The 26,554-nt window shown below is 43.3% G+C and overlaps 4 protein-coding genes across 4 annotated transcripts; all 4 read left to right on the top strand.

The window, feature by feature from the left end:
* Positions 1-3,557: 3,557 nt before the first annotated feature.
* On the top strand, positions 3,558-6,754 carry srgn (serglycin). Its single transcript, XM_062464000.1, has 3 exons — positions 3,558-3,760; positions 4,507-4,657; positions 5,741-6,754. Exons 1-3 carry the CDS (start codon positions 3,688-3,690, stop codon positions 6,117-6,119), a joined length of 603 nt encoding a protein of 200 aa, XP_062319984.1. The 5' UTR covers positions 3,558-3,687; the 3' UTR covers positions 6,120-6,754.
* An 891-nt stretch (positions 6,755-7,645) lies between these two features.
* On the top strand, positions 7,646-11,655 carry vps26a (VPS26, retromer complex component A). The gene is made up of 9 exons (XM_062464001.1): positions 7,646-7,804; positions 8,454-8,603; positions 8,903-8,978; positions 9,345-9,501; positions 9,609-9,773; positions 9,924-10,030; positions 10,132-10,200; positions 10,431-10,573; positions 10,786-11,655. Exons 1-9 carry the CDS (start codon positions 7,802-7,804, stop codon positions 10,897-10,899), a joined length of 984 nt encoding a protein of 327 aa, XP_062319985.1. The 5' UTR covers positions 7,646-7,801; the 3' UTR covers positions 10,900-11,655.
* An 828-nt stretch (positions 11,656-12,483) lies between these two features.
* On the top strand, positions 12,484-17,806 carry supv3l1 (SUV3-like helicase). Its single transcript, XM_062464002.1, has 15 exons — positions 12,484-12,911; positions 13,098-13,175; positions 13,271-13,378; positions 13,483-13,597; positions 13,756-13,924; positions 14,063-14,174; positions 14,359-14,436; positions 14,740-14,831; positions 14,945-15,125; positions 15,222-15,315; positions 15,485-15,704; positions 15,940-16,020; positions 16,123-16,299; positions 16,797-16,945; positions 17,143-17,806. The coding sequence occupies exons 1-15, from the start codon at positions 12,629-12,631 to the stop codon at positions 17,522-17,524; spliced, it is 2,319 nt and encodes a 772-aa protein (XP_062319986.1). The 5' UTR covers positions 12,484-12,628; the 3' UTR covers positions 17,525-17,806.
* Positions 17,807-18,514: 708 nt separating this feature from the next.
* On the top strand, positions 18,515-26,010 carry hkdc1 (hexokinase domain containing 1). Its single transcript, XM_062464005.1, has 18 exons — positions 18,515-18,784; positions 19,783-19,945; positions 20,064-20,212; positions 20,338-20,457; positions 20,729-20,824; positions 20,945-21,044; positions 21,336-21,519; positions 21,649-21,804; positions 21,940-22,173; positions 22,395-22,699; positions 22,905-23,053; positions 23,173-23,292; positions 23,393-23,488; positions 23,574-23,673; positions 23,938-24,121; positions 24,412-24,567; positions 24,698-24,931; positions 25,092-26,010. The coding sequence occupies exons 1-18, from the start codon at positions 18,722-18,724 to the stop codon at positions 25,228-25,230; spliced, it is 2,748 nt and encodes a 915-aa protein (XP_062319989.1). The 5' UTR covers positions 18,515-18,721; the 3' UTR covers positions 25,231-26,010.
* Positions 26,011-26,554: the final 544 nt, after the last annotated feature.

Consider the following 26,554-nt stretch of genomic DNA (forward strand, 5'->3'; position numbering starts at 1 on the left):
CAAGGATAAGGTGTTGGAGTGAATGCTGCTGGAAAGGGGGGAATGTCTAGATTTGATCAATGAATGTTTCCTTCTAGTGATGGTGCTGTTCACGTTACATTGCATTTATAATGTCCTGACTTTCAACAGACCGTTGAACAGTTTCTCACCCGTTTTCAGCTCAGGTTTTGTTTAGGCGGGGCAAAACCCAACCTATCTTGGTCAGATCACAGACGGTTTATATAAGCTGCATTCTGTTACTCAGCTGGTACAATGCAAAGTCATTAACACATAAAACACTCAGAGACTGCAGGTAGGTCTGTTCTGATATCTGCAATTGATTTGGCTAGTTGTTGAATACATTCGAGGGGGTGGAGCCTCAGCTCTTTCAGGCGACACACCCCCCCAGTCTCAAGCAGAGAAGACTGCTGATTTTCTCACCATTTCAAAGCCTAATTTAACATACTTGTCTGTGTTTTTTTTCATTCGAATTTGGATGGGTAATTAACAACATTCTTCTGTGGTGTGATGAACTTAAAATCATTTTCAGTTCTGCTTTACAGCCACGTTAAACCTCTAGGATTGAAAAAAATCTATCCTGAAGAGGTTTAAGAGAGTGTTGTAGATGTTTGTGCTCAGAGGTCCATACCACAACCCAATTCTAAATGAGAGGAAAGTGTGCGTCATAGGGAATTCTCAGGTCTGAGAAGGCCAGGTGCTGACTTGCCTTACGTAGATGTTATCATGAAAGATGAGTTTATGAGCTAAGATTGAACACTCTTACACAATGAATGCATCATGTCATCAATTCTTAAGAAAATGGTCCTGACAGGACAGGCATACACCCTGAGGCCATAAATAATATGTTTTAGTGTCTGCTTAATGACTAAATGTAAATATGGGCCTGTGCAAACCCACATTTGAAGATGGAGAGCCAGTCAGAAAGGCAAGCCTGTTCTTATCAACCACAAACACATCAAGGAAACTAAAAACAAATTACTTTTTACTCAACCCTAGTTAAATAGTATTTCAACAACAAATTTCCTGTGTCCTAATCATGAGTTTGATACAAGTTTAACAGACAGTATCTCACTTCCTCTTTAGATGTTGGTGAGATAGACGATGTGTGAAAGTGTCATCAGAAGGATATTTACTGTTTAGGCCACAGCCTTTATGTTTGTGTTTTTGAAAATACAGGATTCAAGTTTGAAAAGTTGCCTGTGCTTATTATTTTTTTTATTTGTTTTAAATTGTGGTTAGTTTGATGCTTTGATATACTGCCTCATTTGTGAGTGACAACTGATCTTAATTTAGATATGACAGTGGAGAGAATAAAGAATCATCCAACCGTTTGTAACAGAGGTAGGGCCAGTTACACACCAAACAGATAGAACAGAAGACAGTTAATGACAGACCTCTATTGTTTCAGCTCAGATAAGTGTGATTTGATTTAATATCAGTCTTGGCCATGCGATGAGGTTCTGGTCAGACGCTCCGCCCATGTACTTTAAATCTACTATGTGGTTCTCACCACAGAACAACGTAGTCTGTGCGTACGCTCAGCAAACCCTGCTGTTCAGAGTCCCTCACACCCACACAGCAACCCAGTTCTCTTCCCCATCTTTCTCCCTCTCCTAGCCTATATAACCTCCTTGCTTTCCCCTGACCTATGTCCTTATTCCCTCCTCTATTGAGCTTAAAAGAATCTTGGATGGGTGTAGGATCCTTCTAGGCTCCTAAATCTATAATAGAGGAGCAGAACAATGGACATATCAAGGGAGACACTCCTGAATGTGATTTGAACTTGACTCTAATGTGACAGTGGTTAGGGAAGAAACCTCAGGCTGACAATTATAGTTCAGCCTGTCACCTCTAAAGTCCCATAAAACTATATTTACTTCAAAATGTCTGAGTATAGACACGGACATGTGTGAATATTGTTTCTGCAATTTGTTGTCGTCCAAGGATAAGGCGTCGTATAACTTTTGACCCCTTTCATAATGTACAGCATACCAATATGCACACACTGCATAGTTACAGACTTTTGACCTAGTATACATAAGTCTGACAGACTAAGTCTTTAAAACAGTACATTTACTAGGTCACAAATCTTCACATCAAACACTTTGGTTCCTCCTCAAATTGAATGTGGTAAGGAACTGCGCCTCAGGCTGTTATCACACTCTTACTCTGGTACCTCGGACAGACAGCCACTGTGTGACTGTGAGTGACCTTGTTTCCAGCATCAGTTCATGGTAAAAAAAAAGTGCAGATGAGTAAGTCTTCACAGGCACATGGTTTAACAAGAGTACAGTTTTAGATAGGTATACATTTTCTGTTATTTATTATCTCAATGTCGAGTGAATTCAGCTTCTATCCAAAGAAACAACAGGAGAGAAACATGTATCTGAATTGAAGTAACTCTAGTGGTTACTCAGAAGTGTTAAGCATGTGTGTGTGTTTTCCGTGTGTGTGAGTGGGGGGGTGGAGATAGAGTGTAGAAATGTGTCATTTCCTGTTGGCACAAACGATAGCTGACAATTACGACCACTTCCTGTTTCATTTGACAATTCTGCATCAGTTGGAAATAAACAACATTCAACTTGTGCTACTGTAAAAAGAAAATGCACCACGCACCAACAACAGTTTGAACTTCTGTCAAAACAATAAATATTACCAGCTAGAATAATTAACTCTAGGTTGTTTCCCATCATCCAATCCGAGATTATAGTTAGGGAAGACTGGAATTGGTGCCTTACCCCATTTTTCTTGATGTGGGAGCTGTACAGCAGATTTGACAGTCTCATATAGATTTGTCCAGTCTGTACACCACCTCCCATCCAAATATTTGGCAAGTTCTTGTCAGATGGCTGTATAACATTTTGCATAGTTGGTTACATGGTGGCCCAGCATGTTCCAATAACGTAACGTTGTCCAATCTGCATCTATTCTACAGATTACACTAAACTTCACTCTTTCTATGTACTTTAACAGTTCACTTTTATTTTTTCTTTGGTGAAGGCTTGAAGTGTTTTCCTTAACATTGGTTAAGTTGTTTTGCGTTCTGGTTTAGCTGCTTGTATAGGCCTGCTCAAGTTCCTGACCACACACCTCAAAATACCAGTATGCAAGGCAACAACATCCTTCATTATGCCCATTTGTCATTTCAACATAACGGTTAAATATTTCAAATGTGATTGAGTCAAGGCTACATTATATGTTAGATGTCCCAACTAACACTACATTCCTCTCCAGGTCTATTTCAGGTTCTATGCTGGTCAAATGAAGAGTTCATGTGACAGATAGACAATACTATGGAGGCTATGTTTAATACGCCACATGTGTATATAAAACCACTGTCATAGGGTCAGCAAAAGATACAACAACAAAAAAGAATAAAGACTTCGTGAGTTTACTGACTTTATGGATGGTTATCAACCATCCATATTTGTTACAATGTTTTTTTCCCAATAGTATCTCTTCAGTGGGAAAAGCACAGAAGAGGTATGCCAGATATGGTAGTGTAAAGTTTCCAGTGCGGATGTTAAACTTCTTGCCGAAGACGTCTTATTTCAGGAAACAATGACGCATAAATGGGCAGGGTTTTAAAGTATTTCGCCATTAAGTTGATATATAATATTCACACACCACAGGAGAAGTCAATATTTTGAATATATCGTACTATTTTGTTTTCGTATATCGAAAACAATGACGGGCTTACTGAAAATGAAGATGTTCGTATCACTGATCGTCCTTTACGTTCTTTTGGATAACGGACTTGGTGAGTCAATATGCTGCCCACTTTTATGCGCTTTCCGCTTTACAGATTTGTTATTGACAGAACAACAGAGATAATCCATGAGACAATATATTGGCTAAACTGTGAAGAATATGTTAAACGTTGATGTTTCAGCCTATAAGTAAAACATAAAGTAGTAGTACATCACAAACTCATATCTGCACGCATCTTTCACGTTTGCCGTCGCTAAGAATACTGTAAGCCAAAATATGTCTAGTAAGACATTAGAAGTAGGCCTAATGAAACCGAAAAATAAATAACAAAACAGAAATGCAACATTGCAACGTTAAAATGTTGCAATTGTTTTCTTAGAGGACTTTGAGGTTTAAGACATTGCAGTGTTCAATGTCGACAAAACATCAAGTTAGCCTAGGTGACCTATGTGTTTTAAAATAAAATTTGACCCATATCCATAGTTCATTTAAATTCATTATGTGCTGGGCAGGACAGAACTGTCCAGGCGTGATGAACACCAGCAGGCATGTCCTTAACAACCTTATCATACAGGCCACAGTGATGACCAGGCAGATATCACCATACTCACTTTAACGACCTAACACAGGTTAAAAACAGACAAAATACATGAGCCAATCCCAGCCCAATAAAGAATATCCTTAATTTCAAGACAACTTGCATATTTATAATGTACTTTTGGTTTGACGGAGTGAAAGACTGGCATGTGGTCCTCCAGTAATGTAATGGTTACTCACCTTTTGTATGCTGTACAGGTGCCCCAGCCTCTGGCCCAGGCAAAGGCAGGTACATGTGGGTCAAGTGTCGTCCCAATGGTCAGAATGCCAACTGCATCAAACAGAGAGGACCATTGCAGGATCTACCAGGACTCCAAGACAGACTTCCAGCATCTGCTGTCAAGGACCTGTATGTATAAACTTCTGTTAACAAGTTTCGCTTTTGAATATTGTTGATTCACATTGTTGTGAGTAACAGTACAGTTAGCTACTGTAGCATCACTGTTGATTGTATGTACCACTGTTTATACCAGTCAGGATTGCCAGTAGTGACAATAGGATATGATCCTATATCAGTGATGAATGAACATGGTGTGTGCCCGCTGTACATGCATATTTACAACCTCCAGGGCATTACACTGTAGGCCTTATGTTCCTCTTGGCCTGCTCTGTGTAGGTATGCAGCCAGGGATGAAAGTACATTATTATTAGCAGTTACTGTAATTTATCAAGCAGAGTTAAGTATTCTGTTGTGTTTTTACGTGTTACCATTGAGGTGTAAAAGGCCAAAGTCCAATTGATTGCAGTTACAAAAGTTACTGAAAAGTGGACAGAACTTTTTAACCACATTGATGCTAACCCCCTACAAATGGTTCCTTTTGTTATATCAACATCTCTGGATGTTTACACAAAACCTGAATATCCTCCTGCATTTCTGCACTTGTCTCTGGCCTGTCTTGTCTGTGGGACTGTGCTATGATGATGCAATACGGGCCATTACCCAAATGGTCCCATGACGTGACTTCACCTAGAGATCTTCCTACCATTATTATCCTATTTTTGTCATGCAGAGTTTAGATTACAGATGATCATCTCAGTCTCACTATGGATAATGATCAGTCAGGAGTTTCACTACTACAGTACTACTACACAGTAGATGCTGGAACAGTATGTTCTAGAAAGTTTTGCCACTGAAGAAACTTGTTATCATCACAGCTTCCTCTTTACTGTTTCAAGCGGTTACATTCATGAATTTAAGTGTCAGCTCATTCTTTTTAGCTGTGTTGAATGTTGTTTTTCCAGACTAAATCAAGCTAAGTCATATAAAAAGATTCCAGACAAATCAGAGTCAAAGAAGATGGATGTAGGAAGGGGGGTTCCTACTCCTTGTAGCCTGCTGCTTGAATTCTTTGCTACAGGGAGAATCACAGGAAGGGCTGGGAGGATGTGGAGGCTAGTGGCTAATATCTCTGTGCTTCTGTTATTGTTCCAGACTGAATAAGAACCCTGCGCTTGACGAGCAGGAGGCAACCAGCCTCGAATGGAAAGATCAGCAGGAGGAGGATCAGAAGGATGAGGAGGCAGTGCAGGAGGAACAAGAAGAGGAGGCGAAGGAGGAGGAACAGGAAGACGTGTATGAGGAGGAGTTAGAAGAGGATGCTGATGAGGAAGAATACCAGTATGAGGTAGACCCAGTTCTGGTGGAGCCTGTGGAGGAGCAATCTGGGGAGGGCTCAGCCGCTGGACCTTTCCTCAATGACCAGGGCTCTGGGGAGGTAGACTACTCCAGCTTCGTCTTCCCTGAGAAGGTCATGATAGATCAGGTCATACCTCCAGTTCAGGAGATGAAAGAAGACCTCCTTCTCCTGTAGAGTTATTGCAGAGAACAGCAATGCTTCTGATATGACTCATACTGTTTTCAAAAGTGATTCCTTATCTGGCAACATATTTAAACATTATATGAACAAGTGTAAATGCCCGATTTGATACATTTACTGTATATAAAACTGTCCTGTCCCGGCTGTTCTGTGTAGGATAAGCTTAATTTGCACCTCATTTTCCAAAATTAGATAAGAATATCAGGGTTTTTAATACGTCATTTGTATTCATTTGATTAAACCAGTGACCTTTATATACATAAACTCTGTGCACATAAACGGATTTGAAGGGATTTTTTGTTTTTTGCTTTTCTTGCTGTATTGATACAGTTACAGTAATCGATGTAGCACCTTTGCCCCCCCAAAAAGCCTATAGTCTATAAGTAATACGTTATTTAAAAGTTTCAATGTAGATCTCAGTTTAAAAAATCTGTAACCAGGCTTCATTTCTGTCCTGAAACCTAGCCTATCATATGTTATTAGGTGCATGACTGCATAGCTACTACTAAATATCTGTAGTGGTCACAATTAGACATGTTATCACTCTTTTCTTGTCTTATTTCTATCAATGGGATGAAAAACAAAAGTGTATGGAGGATTGAATAAAGAAACATTTTGAACCAAACAACTGTTCAATCAATGAATTTTTCCACTTTGAAGGGCTGTAAGAATAGTTATGTAAGAAAGAATAATATGCAACGTCTGCTAAATTCAATACATGTAGGCTACCCTTTAGGTTAGGTTACATTATGTTAGGTTAACTGTATTAGATAGTAAAAGACTCAGTAAATTGTTGCCTGCAATGACACAAAGCAATAATAAAATACTAATTCACATTGTTACACTGGTGGAGCTCAATGTCGCGCCCTGTCCTTCAAACAGCCTGTGCGCCACTCACAGATAGAGAATCAGTAAGATTTTGTGTACGTTTTAGCAGGTAGGCTGTTAAAGGTAAGTGTGATGACTAATTCAAATTAAACAAACAAAAAACGTCAACACATTTGAACCATTAGGCTACATTTATGAGCACGTAGGCTACACTCAGGGCCGGCCCGACCCAATAAACAATCTAAATCTGTTTAGGGCCCCGCGATTTGTTATAAAGGGCCCCCTACACCATTTTTGTTTAGGGCCCCCAAAACCATAGGATCGGCCTTGGCTACACACATTAACGAACGCTTTATTTTAGTTGTTAAATTCCTCTAATTTCGGGTGAGAATCGCTAACAGTAGGAATGGGGAATGGACCGCCCAAGAGTCTTGGCAAGACTTCTCATTAGGCTCACATGACGACATGGATTATGGAAGTATGAAGTTGGCAACAATAATGCACCGATTACTGTAAATTTATACCCAAATAAAAGTTGGCAAAACACCGGAGTATTTGCTTCTTCGTCTTCGAATACTTCTCCAGACAAAATAGACGTAGGCTATGCTAAATATACCAAAATACATGCCAAATATATTTACCAAAATATAAACAGTGATAAACGTTTCCTTTCTATCATATCAAGTCGGTCAGTGGCTTTTATTGTGAAATGCCCATCCAGTTTGATGATTGCTGGAACTCTGACTGAGGGATTCCCAACCCAGAGACTCGGGATAGTATTTTTCATCAAAGCAACACAGGGCTTGGTGAAACGGAGATTGTCGTAACTGTGTCAATAAACAGCTGAAATGGTGAGTCTGCTAGAAAACCACGCCTGTTTGCACGAAACATAAACAGAGACACAGCTAGCCTGCAATCTCTAAAACTGTATTAGCTAGCTAATCCCAGTAGCCTACTGCAAAATAGGCTTGCTAACCGTATGCTAGCTAGGCTAGCCAAGTTAGCTAACCTAGCTAACTGCAACGGTACGTTAGCTGCGGAGGCCTTGGTTTATTGGACAGCAGCTGCAAGTTAATCATTTGGTTCATTGCCACATCAAGTTTTTAGAGCCAGATAGTAATATAACACATTGCCTCAGAACCAACGATTTACATCGCTAGAAAGCCGTCAATAGATTTAGAGCTAGCTAATTATTTTCGGCCTCCTTGATTCAGACGGCATACTGTAGAATATCTAGTCAGCTAGCCGACTACTAGGCTAGTTAAGTACAGTAGTAGACTTGTTTCCTTAAGACAGTGTACAGAGGCTACCCATCCGGTTTCAAGTGTCCCTGCTTGCTTTGATTGATAGTCAACAACTGAAGGGTCAATTGTCCCTGACAGATGTAGAGCTAGCTAGAGCTAGCTGTAATATGCAAGGCTTGATATGTAGATGGGATTGTATAGGAAGGTTACTTTTGGCATGCATATGCGAATGTAATCGTGTGCATCTGTCTTTCAGAGTTTCCTTGGTGGTTTGTTTGGCCCTGTATGTGAAATTGATGTCTTATTAAATGATGCTGAGTCTAGAAAGACAGCAGAACTGAAAACAGAGGAGGGGAAGATCGAAAAGAACTATTTATTTTATGATGGAGAGTCTGTGTCCGGGAAGGTAAGCTCCGTTTCAGCTTGTTTGGAATTTCAAGTGGGATGAAACTGAAGACGGTCCACTATCATTGCATGAACAGTTCAAGTGCTTTCAAACCAGCGATTATTGTGCTATAAATGTTTTCAAACATATACGATCATTGTTTTAATACATATGAATTAATTGTATCACAGCCTTGGTGTTATGCACCTTACAAACCAAGCTTAACCAAAGGACTAAGTTAGGGAGTATTCTGTTTACACTGTTATTATTGCTTTTAGTCTAATTTGTGTCCAAATTGCTAATGACTGTCGTTTCTTCAGGTCAATCTGAATGTGAAGCAAACTGGGAAAAGACTTGAACATCAGGGGATCCGCATTGAGTTTGTGGGACAGATAGGTTTGTTCACTGAAGAGCCTTACAGCTGTTCTGAATTCTAAACTTACAGCTGTTTTAAATTCTAAACTCCAAACATAAAGTATGTGGAACTGTTGGTTCTTAAACCCAGTACTCTGTATTGTACAGGCTGAAAGGCTTAGAGCATGTGCTAGTCATGTGAACACTGCTGAAGTCCACCATAGCCAATTCTAGTTTATTAGCCATTGATCCAACATTGGAACAGTGAAATGGCAACATCTCCATATCTTAAAAGTCTGTTTGAGACACAGGCATATAAAGTTAGGATTATTGTAGTAGCCTGTGTCCAGAAGGTGCTATTGCTTCTACTATCAATACTTCCTTACACTGTGCAATACTGTGTTGCAGAGCTGTTCAGTGACAAAAGCAACACCCATGAGTTTGTGAACTTGGTGAAGGAGCTGGCACTGCCTGGGGAATTGACCCAGAACAGGAGCTACGACTTTGAGTTCATGCAGGTGGAGAAGCCTTATGAATCCTACGTAGGAGCCAATGTGAGACTCAGGTAGGCTTACAACCCTTGTCTCCAACACACACTTCTTGATTCTACCTGTATGTCTTTAGCCACCCTAATGATTCTTTCTGTGGGTTTCTGTGTGTGTTTTCCTCCAGATATTTCCTGAAGGTGACGATAGTGAGACGCCTCTCTGACCTGATCAAGGAGTATGACCTGATTGTCCACCAGCTGGCTACTTACCCTGATGTAAACAACTCCATCAAAATGGAGGTTGGCATTGAGGACTGCTTACACATAGAGTTTGAATACAACAAGTCAAAGTAAGTTTTCATATTCCATCACAGGCATGGGATTCATAAAAGCATTATGTAATTTTTGGGCTCTATTTAGAACCCATCAGAAAAAAGATGACTGGTTGGATCTAGACTGGGCCTCTGTCATTAAGTGAATGCTTCTGTTTGTGTCCTCAGGTACCATTTGAAGGATGTGATTGTAGGAAAAATCTACTTCCTCCTGGTCAGGATCAAGATCCAGCACATGGAGCTACAGCTAATCAAGAAGGAGATCACTGGAATAGGTGAGATCATCATTAGATGATAGAGGATATGTTAATAATTCATAAATGGACCCGCTTAGAACAATAACTAACAAAAGGTTGATCATATTTCACGCCCACAGGGCCCAGCACGACCACGGAAACGGAGACGGTTGCCAAGTATGAGATTATGGATGGAGCCCCGGTAAAAGGTAGAACGGCACAAGTAGATAGCAGCTGGGGCCCTATTAAGATCACATTTGAATACTTTGAATATCCAATATATAAAATGACATTTCATGCATCACATTTTCATCTCGAACTTTCATCTCATTTGGTCCTGTTTTTGTTCTGTTGAGGCTAGGAAAGACTAGAGGAGTGGTCTTATAGCCTGTTGATGTCCTCGATTTACCCAAATACACTAATGTTTGTGTTTCTTTAGGAGAGTCAATTCCCATCCGACTCTTCCTGGCTGGTTATGACCTTACAGCCACAATGAGAGACGTCAACAAGAAGTTTTCTGTTCGCTACTTCCTCAACCTGGTGCTGGTTGATGAGGAGGACAGGAGATACTTCAAACAGCAGGTATACACACAGAGCTCCAGCATGTACACGGAATAACCCCAACACAGAAACATCATGTAACCCTATGTTCTGATTGCGGTACTTTCATATGGTCATGCCAAAAATCAGTCTGTAACAGAGAAATATACCACGAGTCGACATCAATCACTGTATAGAAATGTCAACATGCAAGGTCAACTTGTTAATGATCTGACCTCTCTCCGTCTCTCCAGGAGGTTGTCCTGTGGAGGAAGGCCCCTGAAAAAATGAAGAAACGCAATTTCCACCAACGCTACGAGTCCCCTGAGCCCCGACCCACTGTCCCCGCAGAGCAGCCTGAGATGTAAGCATCCCCAGGGGCATTGGACAGGAACACAGACACTGAGAACCATGCTGATTCTGCTGAACGCTAAGCCTGAAGAGACGGGGGAACAACTCTACACGCCAGGATAGATAAAAGGCCCGCTGTATGTTTTCCCTACCTTCCACAGTTCCACAGGTGTCGGTGTGCTACCTGCCACACCTGAATGGATTACGGGTCCTCTGATGGCCACTGCTATCTCACTTATAGCAGAATGGATGGACTCCTCTCTTCCTCTTACACAGCTGTTGGACAAGAGATTGCATTTTATTTTATATTATAACACTCATTTTTGGCCCTACTTTTCCTGTAATTGATGCACTTGTTTCAGCCAAGCACTGGGAGAATAGTCATACACTAGTAGATTTTAAGGATGTGTCCCAGTGTGTGTGAACAGGTTCACCAGAATGTGATGAGTTGATATTAGGTCAAGTACATCCTTTGTTGGCTGTAGGATCCGTCTCTGTCAAGCTGTAAGAAAATAGGCATTCTTTGAGCTTCAGAGGTGCCATATTTATAATCCACTGAAAGATGTAAAAGATTTATATATCTTAAGTTATTTAGTATTGAAGCTGTAGTTTCACTCATTTCAATTTTCTTATCATGCAGCAAGGTGACAATGTATTTGTTTTGTTTGTTTTCATTTTCAAAGATAAATATACTGTATAATAAATCATTGCTTTTACATTATGCATTGGCTAGAGGCACTATGAATGATCTTGAATAAAATGGTGGAACAGTTTTAATTTTTTAAATTTTATTATTATCAAATAGTTAGGTCATGTACTATCACTACCTGTAAGTCACGATGCCCTAAGATTGTGCTGCACCATGTAATTCATGTTACAAGGACAATTCCCAAACCTGTCACAATGGTTATTTTCTTTAGTTATTTCTGAACTATACAGGCATTGTTGTTTGTTTGCTTTCAGTTAAGTGCCTGTTAATTATGAAACCTTTTGCCAAATGCTTCCACCCCCACTACATGTTCACCAACTTTATACTGTACTATCATTGATTTATGGGTGTGAACAAATACAATTTGTATCTACCCTGCTTCAGTATCTATCCATTACCAATAAACGATGCAAATTGTTACTGCATTGGAGTGGTGTTATCATTTACTGTTAGATGTGGTTGCAGTTGCAATGAACAGCCATGGAGCTTTTTAAAAACATTTTTCATAGTCATGGTTGTCAAAATTGTATAGAACCTGTCTAGATACTAGCATTATAGGCCGAGGTGAAGATACGTCGTTCCAAAGCGGTATAAAGAAGAGTGACCAGTGCATAATACTTTCCTGTTTGATGCCAACGATGCACTTTGACCCTTGGGGTCCTTCCCCAGAGTTAGTTAAATATGCCTATAGATATGCCAAACAATACAATTACATTTTCTTTCTACATATAAAAAGTAACGTTATGTTACGGTAAAGCATTTACTTATTATCCCAATAAAAAACGTACAATGTTTAACTAAATAAAGCAAGTTCGCTTTTATTTCAGATTTTGTGCAAATAAATATCAGGCAAAGTTTAGACTGCTATCAATAACTGGGTCCTCCTGCACGTTGTGTTGTAGCTAGGAGCGAAAGGATGTTGACCGTCCTCTGAGAGTGTTTGTAACAGACTGTAATGAACAATATTACAACATGAGTCAAAAATAAGCGTCAGTTCGCTCTCACCGAATGAAGAAACAATAACGGAACTGTCCATCATGTCAGTCAACAGATGCGTGTTTATTTTCTCACGGGTGCCGCACAGAATTCGTGCAATATCTGTGCAAAACAGAAATGTACTTGACAGTCGTGCTAGGCAAGTTGCTTCTATAGCGTTATTAAAACATCCTTCGACAGGTCATCTGTCCCCAAGAAGACACGTTTCTTCCAACAGCTCTTCACGACCACCGGACACCTCGCTTTTTGTCCCCCTGAGCGTCAAAAGCGAGCTCACCGCGGATGCTAGTGTAGGAGCGGAGCTTACGCAACCTCTGGATAAAAGTATGTAATTAGAGTTGTGATCTAATAATGAATAACTAATCAGAGCGTTGTTGAGCTATATGTAAATATGAACCTATTAGCCAGCACACAACAAGCTAGTAATCAATAGGAAATGAGGGATGTGGCCGATGAGTTACCCACAGAGTTGCTGGTTTTGTCAGTTGTTGATATTATTTATCTGGACAGGTGAACTTCTAAAAGTGCTGAATAAATTCTACAAGAGGCCAGAGATCCAAAAATTAGCAGCAGACCATGGTCTCGATGGTAAGAAAACTCATCATTGGCTAACATTGCCATCCAGCCATCCTGTTTTGGTTGAAGCCTTCCTCAAATCTGTCTGCCTTTCTGTTCATCTCCAGCTCGTCTCTTTCACCAAGCCTTCATCAGTTTTAGGAAGCACGTGTTGGAGATGTCTGCCATCTCTGCTGATCTTCACATCGTTCTCAATGACATCTGCTGTGGAGCAGGTAAGAGAAAGAACACTACTTCAGAATCGGATCAGATCTGGCTCCGCCCTTTTATCAGTTCACTGACCTTGTATCCATGTCTGTGTGGTGTTTTTGTTCCCCAGGGCACATAGATGACATCTATCCTTACTTCATGAGACACGCCAAGCAGATATTTCCTATGTTAGACTGCATGGACGATCTTCGCAAAATTAGTGATCTGCGTGTTCCCGCCAACTGGTATGTTTGCCGCACAATCATATTCTCAACATGTCATGAAGGTTTAATCTACCTGTTGGAAGGCCTCCACAAGCCGACCATCCGTAAAGAAGTCAAGTTATGGTTGCTTGACAGGCTGTGATGTGTGATGGTCTTTGATTTGTGTTGATGCTTGACAGGTACCCAGAGGCTAGGGCCATTCAAAGGAAGATCATATTTCATGCTGGGCCCACAAACAGTGGGAAGACCTACCATGCCATCCAGAGGTACCTGGCAGCCAAGTCCGGGGTCTACTGTGGGCCGCTGAAGCTGCTGGCCCATGAAATCTTTGAGAAGAGCAACAACTCAGTGCGTATTTTTGTTCTCTATCTAAAGTAGGCCAGGGCAAGTTTTCTCAAAGTCGGAACGCTTATCTAACTGTCTAGTAGTAGTTATTAGAATCTAAAAGGCAACTGTAACAATGTGATATTTGTGTCATGATGTCAGGAAGTGGCCTGTGACTTGGTGACGGGAGAGGAAAGGACGTTTGTGGATCCAGAGGGGAGGCAAGCTTGTCATGTGGCCTGTACCATTGAGATGTGCAGCGTCAACACACCTTGTAAGTTGTTATCCTAAAATGTATATAATGTAGCTCCACACACCTGTAGACATTACAGTACTACTGAATTACCTCAGCAGCTTTAATCACAACAACATGAGTAATAAACAGTTATGCATATTGGTACCAGATAATACATTGCATGGCTATTACTGTGTGTGTGTGTGTGTGTTTTGACATGCAGACGAGGTTGCAGTGATAGATGAGATCCAGATGATCAGAGACTCGTCAAGGGGCTGGGCCTGGACCAGGGCACTACTAGGTCAGTAACCACAGCAGCTATACTGTATAACCTCAGAGTATATGCTGGTGGTAGGTGCTAATCTGCAATCGTATTAGCTTCACAGTTCACAGTAACTACACTGGTCAAACCAGAACTGCTGACTAGAAGAAATTACCCAGACAAGTTAAGAATCATCAGTCAGAATGCTCCAGGGACTAGGAAGTCTGGTCTGCGAAGCTTCTCCTACCCAGCAGTGTCTGTGTATATACAGTGTAGAGTGGCTGAATATAGCCCTGCTCAGACTTGGTGGCAGTTTCTAATGCTATCTTTCTGTGCGTGTAGGACTGTGTGCAGAAGAGATCCATGTGTGTGGCGAGCCTGCTGCCATTAACTTTGTCACTGAGCTCATGTACACTACAGGAGAGGAGGTAGAGGTGAGTCTGGGTAGTCATAGCGTAGGTACACCCTCAATCTTTCTTGAAATCTGACAGGTATTAAAAGTGACCGGAGAGCAGCTGTCATTCAGGGCTTTAATGTGTCATGCTAGGTGCGTAACTACCAGCGCCTGACACCTTTCTCCATTATGGACCATGCTGTGGAGTCTCTGGACAACCTCCACCCTGGAGACTGCATCGTGTGCTTCAGTAAAAACGACATCTATTCCATCAGTCGCCAGATTGAGATCCGTGGACTAGAGTGTGCGGTCATCTACGGCAGTCTGCCCCCTGGTAAGACCCCTCACCCTGAATGGTATAGAATCAAGCATGTTGGCAGTCAGCCTAGTATCTCTCTAGAACTGTGGTCTCTCTCTCCGGTTTCTCAAGGCACCAAGCTTTCTCAGGCGAAGAAGTTCAATGACCCCGACGATCCCTGCAAGATTCTGGTTGCCACAGACGCCATAGGCATGGGCCTGAACCTGTGAGTGGAGCCGAAATTGTTTGCTCCTTCATTTGTCTTGTAAACTGACTCTAAATCTTTATGAGTTTACACTATTTCCTTTAGCATCTCATATCCTGTGCCCTGTCATGACGATGTGAACCCTATTTCCAGTGTCCTACCTTATGCTGTGTCATGTGCCCCCTGTCAGGAGTATCAAGCGCATCATCTTCAACTCTCTGGTGAAGCCCAACGTTAACGAGAAGGGGGAGAAGCAGATGGAAACCATCTCCACCTCCCAGGCCCTGCAAATTGCCGGCAGGGCTGGCCGCTTCAGCTCAATCTTCAAAGAGGGACAGGTCACCACCATGTATCGAGACGACCTTGTTGTCCTCAGGGATCTCCTCGGTCACAGTGTTGAGCCCATCAAGGTCAGGACCGGCTCCAGGATCTTCCTCTCTGTTCGGTTCTAGCAGTGGCCTCGATTTAGCTTTCCTCATGGCGAGGAACCACAAGCTAACGTTTCAAATAATTTATTGCTTAACATGCAGCAAAGTGTATCAAATGCACTTATTTGAAAATATATTAATATTTGTGGTGTGTTCTATTAATGTCCTTAGTGGTGTTATGGCTTATGGCATCGTCCTGTATTATTTTCGGTCACAGACAGCAGGTCTCCATCCTACAGCTGAGCAGATTGAGATGTTTGCCTACCACCTACCAGAAGCCACTCTCTCCAACCTCATAGTGAGTATACATCCGCACAGTTCTTGAACTGCCACATAAGAACTCTCACCATTTTCCCCTGGCTTCAAATGTAGTTCAAATCTACTGTCTGGATCTCCTCAGGATATCTTTGTGAGTCTCTCTCAAGTGGACGGCCTCTACTTCGTCTGTAACATTGACGACTTCAAGTTCCTGGCCGACATGATTCAGCACATCCCTCTGAACCTGCGCTCGCGCTATGTCTTCTGCACAGCACCCATCAACAAGAAACAGCCCTTCGTCTGCACCTCCTTCCTCAAGGTAGGGCTTTGGTCAGACAAACTGACAGAGAGGCTGATTAGCAGGCAGGCTAGAGACATGTTGGTATGTAGACTGACCCACAGGTAGGTAGCAGGTTAAGCAGTCAGGGGAAGTGCTCTCCACCTCATAATGTGTCAGACTATTTCACAGACAGCCTTTAACTGGCGACATGGCTAGAAACCTGCTTAAGTAGTGTAATATGATTAATGTCCTGATTAGGACATCAGCACCAGCTTTTTAGCTTTTACTGCAGTCTGACCAACTGTAGTGATAACAGTTTATGGTAGTCTGGGCTTGGTAGGACTGTTAATTGCAGTAACTATATTGACACAATTTGTGACATGTCATGGGGACTTTGATTCTACTTTTCTAAGTATTGATAACGGTTATTATAGTCTGTATATGCTATTACAATGATAAGGACTAGGGTGTGTGTTTGTCTAGGTTTTTTGGTCTGGGTTGTGAGGTCTTTGTGATAGGATGTCCTTTGTCTCCAGTTCGCCAGACAGTTCAGTCGAGATGAGCCTCTGACCTTTGAGTGGGTGTGTCGTCAAATCAACTGGCCGCTGGTCCCACCCAAAAACATCAAAGACCTGGTGCATCTGGAGGCTGTGCACGATGTTCTAGATCTCTACCTCTGGCTAAGGTATGTTGTAGACCATTTCTGTATTATATACCTCAATCTCTAGCTGAGGTGTCAGTTCTGTTCTTGATATCGAAGATAAAAAGGACAGGCCAGAGTTGCTAATTCTCTCATAAAAAATGTACGCTGTCATTTTTGTGGTTTTACATAGTCTATAATGCAAGGAGATGTTAGTGATGATTTACTGTTGTTGTGTGCAGCTACCGGTTCATGGACATGTTCCCAGACGCGAGCCATGTGAGGGTGATCCAGCAGGAACTGGACGACATCATCCAGCTGGGCGTCCGGAACATCACCCGCCTCATCAGAGCCACCGAGGCTGCGGACCCCTTGGCTGGCCAGCAGCAGAAGCACGCTGTCCCCCTCAGACGGAGCCGCAAGCCTGCGGGGAGCGGAGGCACGGGCAAGGACATCTCGCTGGGGTCTCGCCTGGTCAAGGATGGTTTGCTGACCTCTGACCTCCTGAGACAGCTGCAGAGGGAGTGGTCTAAAGAACACACCTCCGTTGGAGAGATGGCTAACCCAATAACAACAGCCGGGACAGGAAAAGACAAAAACAAAGTGAAGAAGAAGAAGAAATGAGTGTGTCTGACAGAAGGATTCAGAGAAGGTTTTAGTTTTATAAATGGAGGATTTTGTCACCTCTTCACCGAACTGAACAAAAAACATCATATAATATCTGAGACAGTACTACAGAGATAGTTAGTTCCTTTTACATGCCTAAAAAAACTATATGGTTACAAAAGACTTTGGTCAATTTCAGCATCAAACACTGGTACACACCAATGTCCTGTACTGTATGTGCTGTAAAATCCTGATTGGATACTGCAATGAGTTAATAAACTCAATGTCGTCATATTTGTAGAGGAGACCCCTGTAGTGGATCATTTAACAGAAACTGTTGTAAAATATATATTTTTTGACAGGAAGTCCGGTGATGCAACAAATTAGGGGAAAGATAAAGTCCCTAAATCGGGATACCATGAATTCCTTTTATTTTGTTATGTCTCTTTTTCCATCTCTCATCAGACTCCAGTTTCTCCTCTTCTTTCTTGCTCTCTCCCCCTACCTCCCATTGCCCCCACCCATCTCTTTCTGCATTCCTCTGTGAGGATTAGACCTCCAAACTACTGCCAGTAGGAGAGATGACAGAGCTTTGACCAACACAATACCCTGACATACCCTGATACCAAACAACCAAAACACCACTGAGCTGAATCAAGCCATGTTTTGTTTAGATGGGAATCATTTTTACTTTCCTACAATTGTACCCTTGATGTCTGCACAGCCACACCAGTGAACGACCAGGCTGTGGTTAGTGGCCTCTATTGTCACGTCTGTTGTTTAACCCCTGCTGATCTTACGGTCTGGGAGAGACCCCGTGGCGCCCCAGGAAGTGCTCCCTGGACTAGTATCAAGGCATTGCTAGGAGAAACCCAAGTATGGATGAGAGAGGGAGGAAGGGGAGAGGGAGGGGCTAATAGCAACTTTGTTTGTGAGAGGGAGAAGGAGGGATTTAGAGAGAGGGAGGCCCTTTAATTATTGAGCCAGTGGAAGCTTAACTTGTCCCAGGATAATAAAGAAAAAAACAGTAACAAGACCTGCTATATCCAAACACCCAGCCAACAAGAGAGAGAGAAAGGAAGACCGCTCTTTCAAGGGGGACGAACAAAAACACACTTAAGAGGAGAACTTGTGGAGACAGCTCAGATATTACTCCCACCTGACTGGTGTGGTGCCACTGACCAAGGAAATCTACCACTGCATGCAAGAGTCAAGATGTTTGCTGTCCACTTGCTCTCCTTCTATTTCTCCAAACTACAAGAGGACCAAATAAAAAAGGTGACAAGATGCGTGTTTAGAAGTGAACTTAATGGAAAAAATTATAAAATTTTACTGTTTTATGTTGATTCTGAAAGTGTTAAAGGTAATAACCAAGGCCTGATTTTAATGACTGTCAACTGGTTGGTGGGAATTAGTATCGTGTGATTGTGGACTCCCTAGTTAGTTCAGAATATACTGATTCATGTGTCTTTGTTTCCTTCTGTTACCTGAGTAATCATTAACACAGTGTGGGGGCTGGTGTCATACTCCTCAGATCAAACTAGTAACAAAGGGACCTTGTCCTCTTGATCAAGCTTCACATCAGTGTTGGCACCTTCACTGATCCAGATGACAGGGAGTGTCCTGGCTGGAATGACTGGGCCTGAATGTACAGATCATGAGTTAGCTTATAGCAAAGGATGCAGGGTAGATCTAAAAAATAAAAATAAAACATCTCTATCTTCTCAAACATCTTTCATATGTGTGGGGTTTTCCATCAATTAATATGGATGGAATTGATCATGTGATACTCAGTAACTCAGTTATTTTCATATAGGTTTAAATGTCAGCTGAGATTTACCATCACAGACTACTTTTTAAAGATAGAAATGTCTGCATGCATGTAGTTTGTCCCTCTCTGCTTGGTCTCACATGCTGCTGTCTGCCACCACAATGGATAGAGCGTCAGCTAAACCCATGTGACGTGGTGAAATTCTTTGTTCTTTAACTCTGACCTTTACTGTTTGTTTGGTTTGGTTTGAAGTTTGCTTCTGGGGAACTGGGAGAAAATGAGAGACAGCTTTTAATATAGAGTGTGAAGCTGCAGACACAGGAAGTGTCCCTTTGTAACCTCCTGATTCTTCATTTCCCACAAACCCAAACATAATATGGAAGTTTGGAATAAAAGATAGGGTGACAATTCCCATAATGCCTCGAATCACCTAAAGACACCAACTAACTTCCTCTTTGTCCCATATTAATAGCTTTCTGACCACACTGCCCTCTGGTGCCCCCAGGTGGACAGGTTCCTGTATGCCATGCGTCTGTCAGACGAGCAGCTGAAGGATATCTCAGCTCGCTTCATGGTGGAGATGGAGAAGGGGCTGTCCAACGAGAGCAACGCTACGGCCACTGTCAAGATGCTTCCAACTCATGTCCGCTGTACTCCTGACGGATCAGGTGTGTTGTGGGCCTTTTCTGTGGTTTTCTGTCCAGCCTTCAGTGGTGTGTGATTGAATTTAAGCAGGTGCTAGAGTGAGCTTACAAAAGCTAACAGTGTGTGTCTTCTGCACCGTAGAGAAGGGGGAGTTTCTGGCTCTGGACCTGGGGGGCTCCAAGTTCAAGGTGCTGCAGGTGAGGGTACGTGAGGATGGCAGGGGGAAGGTGGAGATGGACAGTGAGACCTATCCAGTCCCAGCAGAGCTGCGCAGCGGCCGAGGCACTGAGGTGAGACCCAGAGGGTTGACCGGAGTCACTTCCTAGTATCTCAGGATCACCCGTAGTGAATATCAGTCTTTTGGAATATATCCATCTGTTTGACTCCTCCATCCCTCTGGCCCTCCCTTCTGCAGTTTTTTGACCATGTTGCTGAATCTCTGAAGGACTTCCTGCAAAAGAAGAATATCACGCAGAAGAAGAAACCACTGGGCCTTACCTTCTCCTTCCCCTGTCTGCAGTCCACAGTTGACCAGGTAGGGGACAGGACATAACACACCACAATGTCTGAATGGAAGATAACACACATCCTGGATGACTCATTCTCCCTGAGAATCGTAATGGATGACTTATCTGTCAGGCGACTGAAATAGTAACCAATTGGTCATTAAAATGATATATCATGCATTTCCTTTTGCCATGATGTCAAGGACTTGTATTGCTGTGCAATAGCTTATTGCATCATGGTGGAGGATCATGTGACCATGCAGACCACAGACCCTGCTCTTCTGTTTGGCCTTGCCCTAGGGAGTGCTGCTGTCCTGGTCCAAGAACTTTAAGGCCAGGGGAGTCGAGGGGACCAACGTGATGGAGAGCCTCAGACAGGCTATCCAAAGAGCTGGGGTTAGATCAACTCCTCAACAAACTACACTGCCAAACAGTCACTGCTCACAGCAGTGTATTTTCATCTATGCTTATTGGTGAAACAGGCCGCATGAATTTAGTGTGTATGTTTGTGTTCAGGTCATTGATGTCGACGTCCTAGCGCTGGTCAATGACACTGTGGGAGCCATGATGACTTGTGGTTATGATGATCAGCGCTGTGAAGTGGGAGTCATCGTAGGTTAGAAAATAAACACACACAATAGTACACACTAATACACACACAGATAGACACACATGTACTGGAAATACATGCATTACAAACATAGATGACTTTGCGTATAAAACATTGACTAAATCCAGTCTTTATCTAAATAATGCCTGCACCGTGCAACTTATGGTGACGCAACATTTTGAAACTGCCTATTGTGTTTGCTTTGCTTACTGCATGAGTGAACTGGGTGGTGCCAGCATGTGTGGGGCCACTGTCAATATTGCCTGTTAGCTCAAGACAAATAACCCTGTCTCCCAGGTACGGGCACTAACGCGTGCTACATGGAGGGGCTGAGGCACATTGACCTGGTGGAGGGGGATGAGGGGAGGATGTGCATCAACACAGAGTGGGGTGCCTTCGGGGATGATGGGAGACTGGATGACTTCATCACAAAGTTTGACAGAGAGATTGACGCCGCCTCTGTCAACCCTGGAAAACAGCTGTACGCATCTCCTCTCATTTTCTCCCTTTCTTCTCTTCCATTTTAAAAGAATATTCCCCCATTTATGCTTGTCAGTGTGTTACAGTATCCGTGTGTAATGTGTACTGGATGTGTATTGGGCTGGGTCAGGTTTGAGAAGATGGTGAGTGGGTTGTACCTGGGGGAGCTGGTGAGGTTAATCTTGTTGAAGATGGCCAAGGAAGGACTGCTGTTTGGAGGTGGGGTGTCTGATGCCCTCCGGACCAAAGGCAAACTGGAGACCAGACATATATGCATGATGGAAGAGTAAGACCACTCTCATCTCTGTCTCATCTACACTGCTCAGTCACTCAGTTAACACATTTAGCCCGTAATACTCTTTTTACACAGCTCTGTGAAGCAGACATTTAGAAAACATGATGTGTGCGTGTCCTCCTGCAGGTATAAGGATGGCCTGAGGAACACCAGAGAGGTGCTGGTCGACCTGGGCTTGAGCCCCTCTGATGACGACTGTCTGGCTGTGCAGCATGTCTGCACCCTGGTCTCCTTCAGGTCGTCCAACCTCTGTGCTGCCACACTCGCCGCCATTCTCACACGCATCCGCACCAACAGGAAGCTAAAAACACTCCGCATCACAGTGGGAATGGACGGGACTGTCTACAAGACACACCCCCAGTACGTAAACGCACCCCCAGTGTCATGGTAACCCCCTGCCACGCCGCACCACAGTTTGAACCGAATAGCTTTAACAGCCTGCAACATGGTTTAGAGATGAATTGCATGAACAGCGAAGTGTTTATAGCAGTCTGTTGATGGTTAGAAGCAGCTGTCCTTAATTGACTCTGAACAGAGTTGGTACCTCGATGCTTCTTAATAGCAGGCTCCTCCCTTAACAGGTATGCCAAGAGGCTTCACAAGGTGGTGCGTCGCCTCGTACCCGATTGTTACGTTCGCTTCCTGCTCTCCGAGAGCGGCAGCGGGAAGGGGGCTGCCATGGTAACGGCGGTGGCGCAGCGGCTGGCGAAGCAGCACGCTCAGATGGAGGCCACCCTGGAGCCATTCAGGCTGAGCCCCGAGCAGCTGGGGCTGGTCAGGGACAGGATGAGGGCCAGTCTAGAGCAAGGACTGAAAAGGGAGAGCCAGGACTCTGCCTCGGTGAAGATGCTGCCCTCATACGTGTTCAAGACCCCAGACGGAACAGGTGAGACCAGGACCGCTGGGACTACCTCATAGTTTTACTACAGAGCCCCAGGTGTATTTGGAATGTCTATGTTAAATATGTATGGTCATCAGGACAAAACCGGGTACTGTTAATCCTGCTATTTGTACTGTATGTACACCTGTATGATTAGGTCCTTTAAAGCTGTTCCAAACCATTAGTGACAAGCATGGCGTTGGTGTTTCAGAGAGAGGGAAATTCCTGGCGTTAGATCTCGGTGGAACCAATTTCCGGGTGTTGGTGGTGAAGATCCGTAGCGGGATCCGGCGCTCGGTCCGCATGTATAACAAGATCTACTCCATCCCCCAGGAGATCATGCAGGGCACAGGGGAGGAGGTGAGAGACATGATTACCCAACACACACATTCATAAACACACACACACTCTTGATACAACATACAATATACAGTACTAACTCTAAACCTGTCCCTGTCCTTTACTCTCGGTGTGTGCAGCTGTTTGACCACATAGTTCACTGTATTTCTGACTTCCTGGACTACATGGGGATGAAGAACACCCGTCTTCCTCTGGGCTTCACTTTCTCCTTCCCCTGCCAGCAGGCAGGAATAGACAAGGTGACCAGTCTACAGAACGAGCCTCCGATTGACTTGACTTTGAGTCAGTGAGTGACTGTATTGGTTGTAATGGTTCCCATTGTGACGTATGCTCCCTCAGGGTACCTTGGTGAGCTGGACCAAGGGTTTCAAGGCCACTGACTGTGAAGGATATGATGTTGTGGAAATGCTTAGGGAGGCCATCAAGAGACGCAACGTGAGTGGAAGAGACATTATGACGCCTTGTCCCCAGCCAGCTGATTGGTTGTCTGATCTCTACTGTGTTTCCATGCTTCCTGCAGGAGTTTGACTTGGACATTGTTGCCGTGGTCAACGACACGGTGGGAACTATGATGACGTGTGCGTACGAGGACTCGCGATGTGAGGTTGGACTCATCGCTGGTATGTGTCCGGTTACTAGGGCATTTGTAGTCTTAAAAAAATTAATATATATATATATATATTGTTTTTAAATAAACACACGAAAATAAAAGTTGAATTCAGTTTCCCAACCCTCAAACCTTACCCACCCAAATCCAAACCCCCAGGATCCTAATAAAAAAGAAAGGAAAGAAAGTCCTGAAAAAAAGGACACTACAAAACATACATAGCAATAATGTATAGGCATGCATCTGCTGACAGTGTTTTTGTGGTGCTGCCTTACAGGAACGGGCAGTAACGTGTGCTACATGGAGGAGATGAGGAACATTGAGATGGTGGAGGGGGACGAGGGCCAGATGTGCATCAACACAGAGTGGGGGGGTTTCGGGGAGGACGGCTGCATCGACGACATCAGGACCAGGTTTGACGGAGAGGTGGACAAGGGGTCCCTCAACATCGGGAAGCAACAGTAAGACACAAAGCCACTTTGTTCCCTGTCCTTCCTTTTTCCTCTCCTCTCTGCTTTTAAAGTATCGCATCTTGGTGTCGGTTTAAGAAGTATGTGTGTGTGGGGGTTAGGGAATCGGACTAGTAATCAGAAGGTTGCCGGTTCGATTCCCGGCCGTGCAAACTGATGTTGTGTCTTTGGGTAAGGCACTTCACCCTACTTGCCTCGGGGGGGAATGTCCCTGTACTTACTGTAAGTCGCTCTGGATAAGAGCGTCTGTTAAATGACTAAATGTAAATGTGTCCATCCAGGTTTGAAAAGATGACCAGCGGGATGTATCTGGGGGAGATTGTCCGACAGATCCTGATTGACCTGACCAGGAGAGGCCTGCTATTCAGAGGACATGTTACTGAGACTCTGAAGACTAGGGGCATTTTTGAAACCAAGTTCCTGTCTCAAATAGAAAGGTAGACTTGCTGACCACTTAATGTGCTACACCTCACCTCAGCGGTTCAGCAACTCAATCTAATGTAAAAGATGTGATAAATTCGCACTGGCTTTGTCTTAAAAGAGTGACCGTAATCTGTCTCCCCCTAGTGACCGCCTGGCGCTCCTGCAGGTCAGGTCCATCCTGCAGCACCTGGGGCTGGACAGCACGTGTGATGACAGTATCGTAGTCAAGGAGGTGTGTGGCGCCGTGTCTCACCGTGCAGCTCAGCTCTGCGGAGCCGGAATGGCCGCTGTGGTTGAGAAGATCCGAGAGAACCGCGGGCTGGCCACCATGGACATCACCGTGGGGGTGGACGGAACACTCTACAAGCTCCACCCACAGTGAGTACACAGGTCTAAGTCATATCCTGACTCCACACAGACACAGAGTTATTCAAAAGACTCAGTGTGTAATTAATGACACGCAAATAAGCAGCATAGAGGATTCATGTTGAAAAGGTTCTTCTTTTTCCTAATGATAACTTCTGTTCTTCTTCTATAGTTTCTCCAGAGTGCTCCAGGAGACCGTCAAGGCCCTGGCGCCACAGTGTGAGGTCAACTTTGTCCTATCAGAGGACGGCAGTGGGAAAGGTGCTGCCCTCATCACCGCAGTAGCACGTCAGTCCTGTCGGGAGACATAACACAAAACAAGAGACTGCATTACGTGACTATGTTACACCACATAGTTTCTAGCAAAATACAACTTGTGACTGCAATGTAAGCTGTTCAATTATGACTGGAAACAGGTGTGACATGGGATCAATATTCTCTGTCAAAGGGCTGGCCAGGACTGTCTAGATGATCATTTAATTTGTATTCTGATCACTTGTTATATTTCCTTAAAATATCATTGATTTTGACTGGACACATACTGTAGATACGAAGGGAGGACACAAAGAGGCTGAGCGAGAGAAGAGAGAGAGAGAGAGAAAAGTGGATGCAGTCAGGAGCTGTGGGGGAAGATGTGGAGGAATGGAATGGATCAGAGCTGGTCAGATTAGAATGTCCTGATAACACTGTTGAGCTTTTGTCACAGTATGGTGGGAGGAATTGCACGAACTCATTCCTGTCAAAGATGTTTTCGAAATGATTATGCAAAAAAAAGAGAAAATTGTTTGATAAGTTGTTTCAAAAATGTTATTTTAGTTATAAAATTGTTATGGATGTCAAAATCAAGCGCTCCATCCCATCCAGGAAATATGACTTTGGGAAAACCACTTATTGAACAATTGTCCTTTCTTCAGTACAAACATTTCATAGGCTATGCCATAGGCTGTGTAAGTGTGTTGAGTATGAGTGCCAGTTTCATAGAAGGAACTATTTTTATATTTACTATATTAATATTTTGTATAGTGTCATACACTACAGTATTTTTCAAACCAGCAGACGTTCCAGTCTATTAAAATATCTGTGAAAGAAAATGATCCTCAGTTTTCTTTTTTTGGGTGGTCTTACTTCTGATAGCAACATTTAACATGTGCTCCATCCAGTCCAGCAGTGTTTAGGAAGCAGGCTAATCTGAGTCAGGGGGATTATTGGTAGCCAAGCAGATCAGATGGAGGTGACGTCACCAGGACAACAGCAGGCACACTGGGATAGGCTGACTCATCTCCATAATCCCCCTTAGATGTACCAGCAGCGACCTAGCCTGCACACACACACATGTAAGCACACACATACATGCAAACACAAACACACACGCTCCAGTGCTGCTATTGCCCATACTGAGAGGCTGGGTTGACCTGCCTGTACATACACATATACACACACAAATATACGATATTCTAACCAATTTGTGGGGTTTTGACATTTTTCTTTACTTATCTATTTCTTCGAATGAGTCAGTACTTTTCCAAGGTGTACAACAAAAATGCCAATCTCTCCCATTCATTTGGAATTCAAGTTCCTTGTTTGTTATGTGGCAACAATACGAGCTTTGAGTCAGAGATATCACAATGGCATGAG

Source organism: Osmerus eperlanus, chromosome 6, assembly GCF_963692335.1.
Source record: "Osmerus eperlanus chromosome 6, fOsmEpe2.1, whole genome shotgun sequence".
In the NCBI taxonomy this organism is placed as follows: domain Eukaryota; kingdom Metazoa; phylum Chordata; class Actinopteri; order Osmeriformes; family Osmeridae; genus Osmerus; species Osmerus eperlanus.

Bases quoted from the DNA above. Each gene is read 5' to 3' on its own strand.
- srgn (XM_062464000.1), top strand. From the start codon at position 3,688: ATGACGGGCTTACTGAAAATGAAGATGTTCGTATCACTGATCGTCCTT. The intron at 3,761-4,506 runs GTGAGTCAATAT...TATGCTGTACAG, and splicing joins TCTTTTGGATAACGGACTTG to GTGCCCCAGCCTCTGGCCCA. The intron at 4,658-5,740 runs GTATGTATAAAC...TTATTGTTCCAG, and splicing joins GCATCTGCTGTCAAGGACCT to ACTGAATAAGAACCCTGCGC.
- vps26a (XM_062464001.1), top strand. The intron at 10,201-10,430 runs GTAGAACGGCAC...GTGTTTCTTTAG, and splicing joins GGATGGAGCCCCGGTAAAAG to GAGAGTCAATTCCCATCCGA. The intron at 10,574-10,785 runs GTATACACACAG...CCGTCTCTCCAG, and splicing joins GGAGATACTTCAAACAGCAG to GAGGTTGTCCTGTGGAGGAA.
- supv3l1 (XM_062464002.1), top strand. From the start codon at position 12,629: ATGTCAGTCAACAGATGCGTGTTTATTTTCTCACGGGTGCCGCACAGA. The intron at 13,379-13,482 runs GTAAGAGAAAGA...TTTGTTCCCCAG, and splicing joins TGACATCTGCTGTGGAGCAG to GGCACATAGATGACATCTAT. The intron at 14,437-14,739 runs GTCAGTAACCAC...CTGTGCGTGTAG, and splicing joins CTGGACCAGGGCACTACTAG to GACTGTGTGCAGAAGAGATC.
- hkdc1 (XM_062464005.1), top strand. From the start codon at position 18,722: ATGTTTGCTGTCCACTTGCTCTCCTTCTATTTCTCCAAACTACAAGAG. The intron at 20,825-20,944 runs GTTAGATCAACT...GTTTGTGTTCAG, and splicing joins AGGCTATCCAAAGAGCTGGG to GTCATTGATGTCGACGTCCT. The intron at 23,489-23,573 runs GTGAGTGGAAGA...TGCTTCCTGCAG, and splicing joins AGGCCATCAAGAGACGCAAC to GAGTTTGACTTGGACATTGT.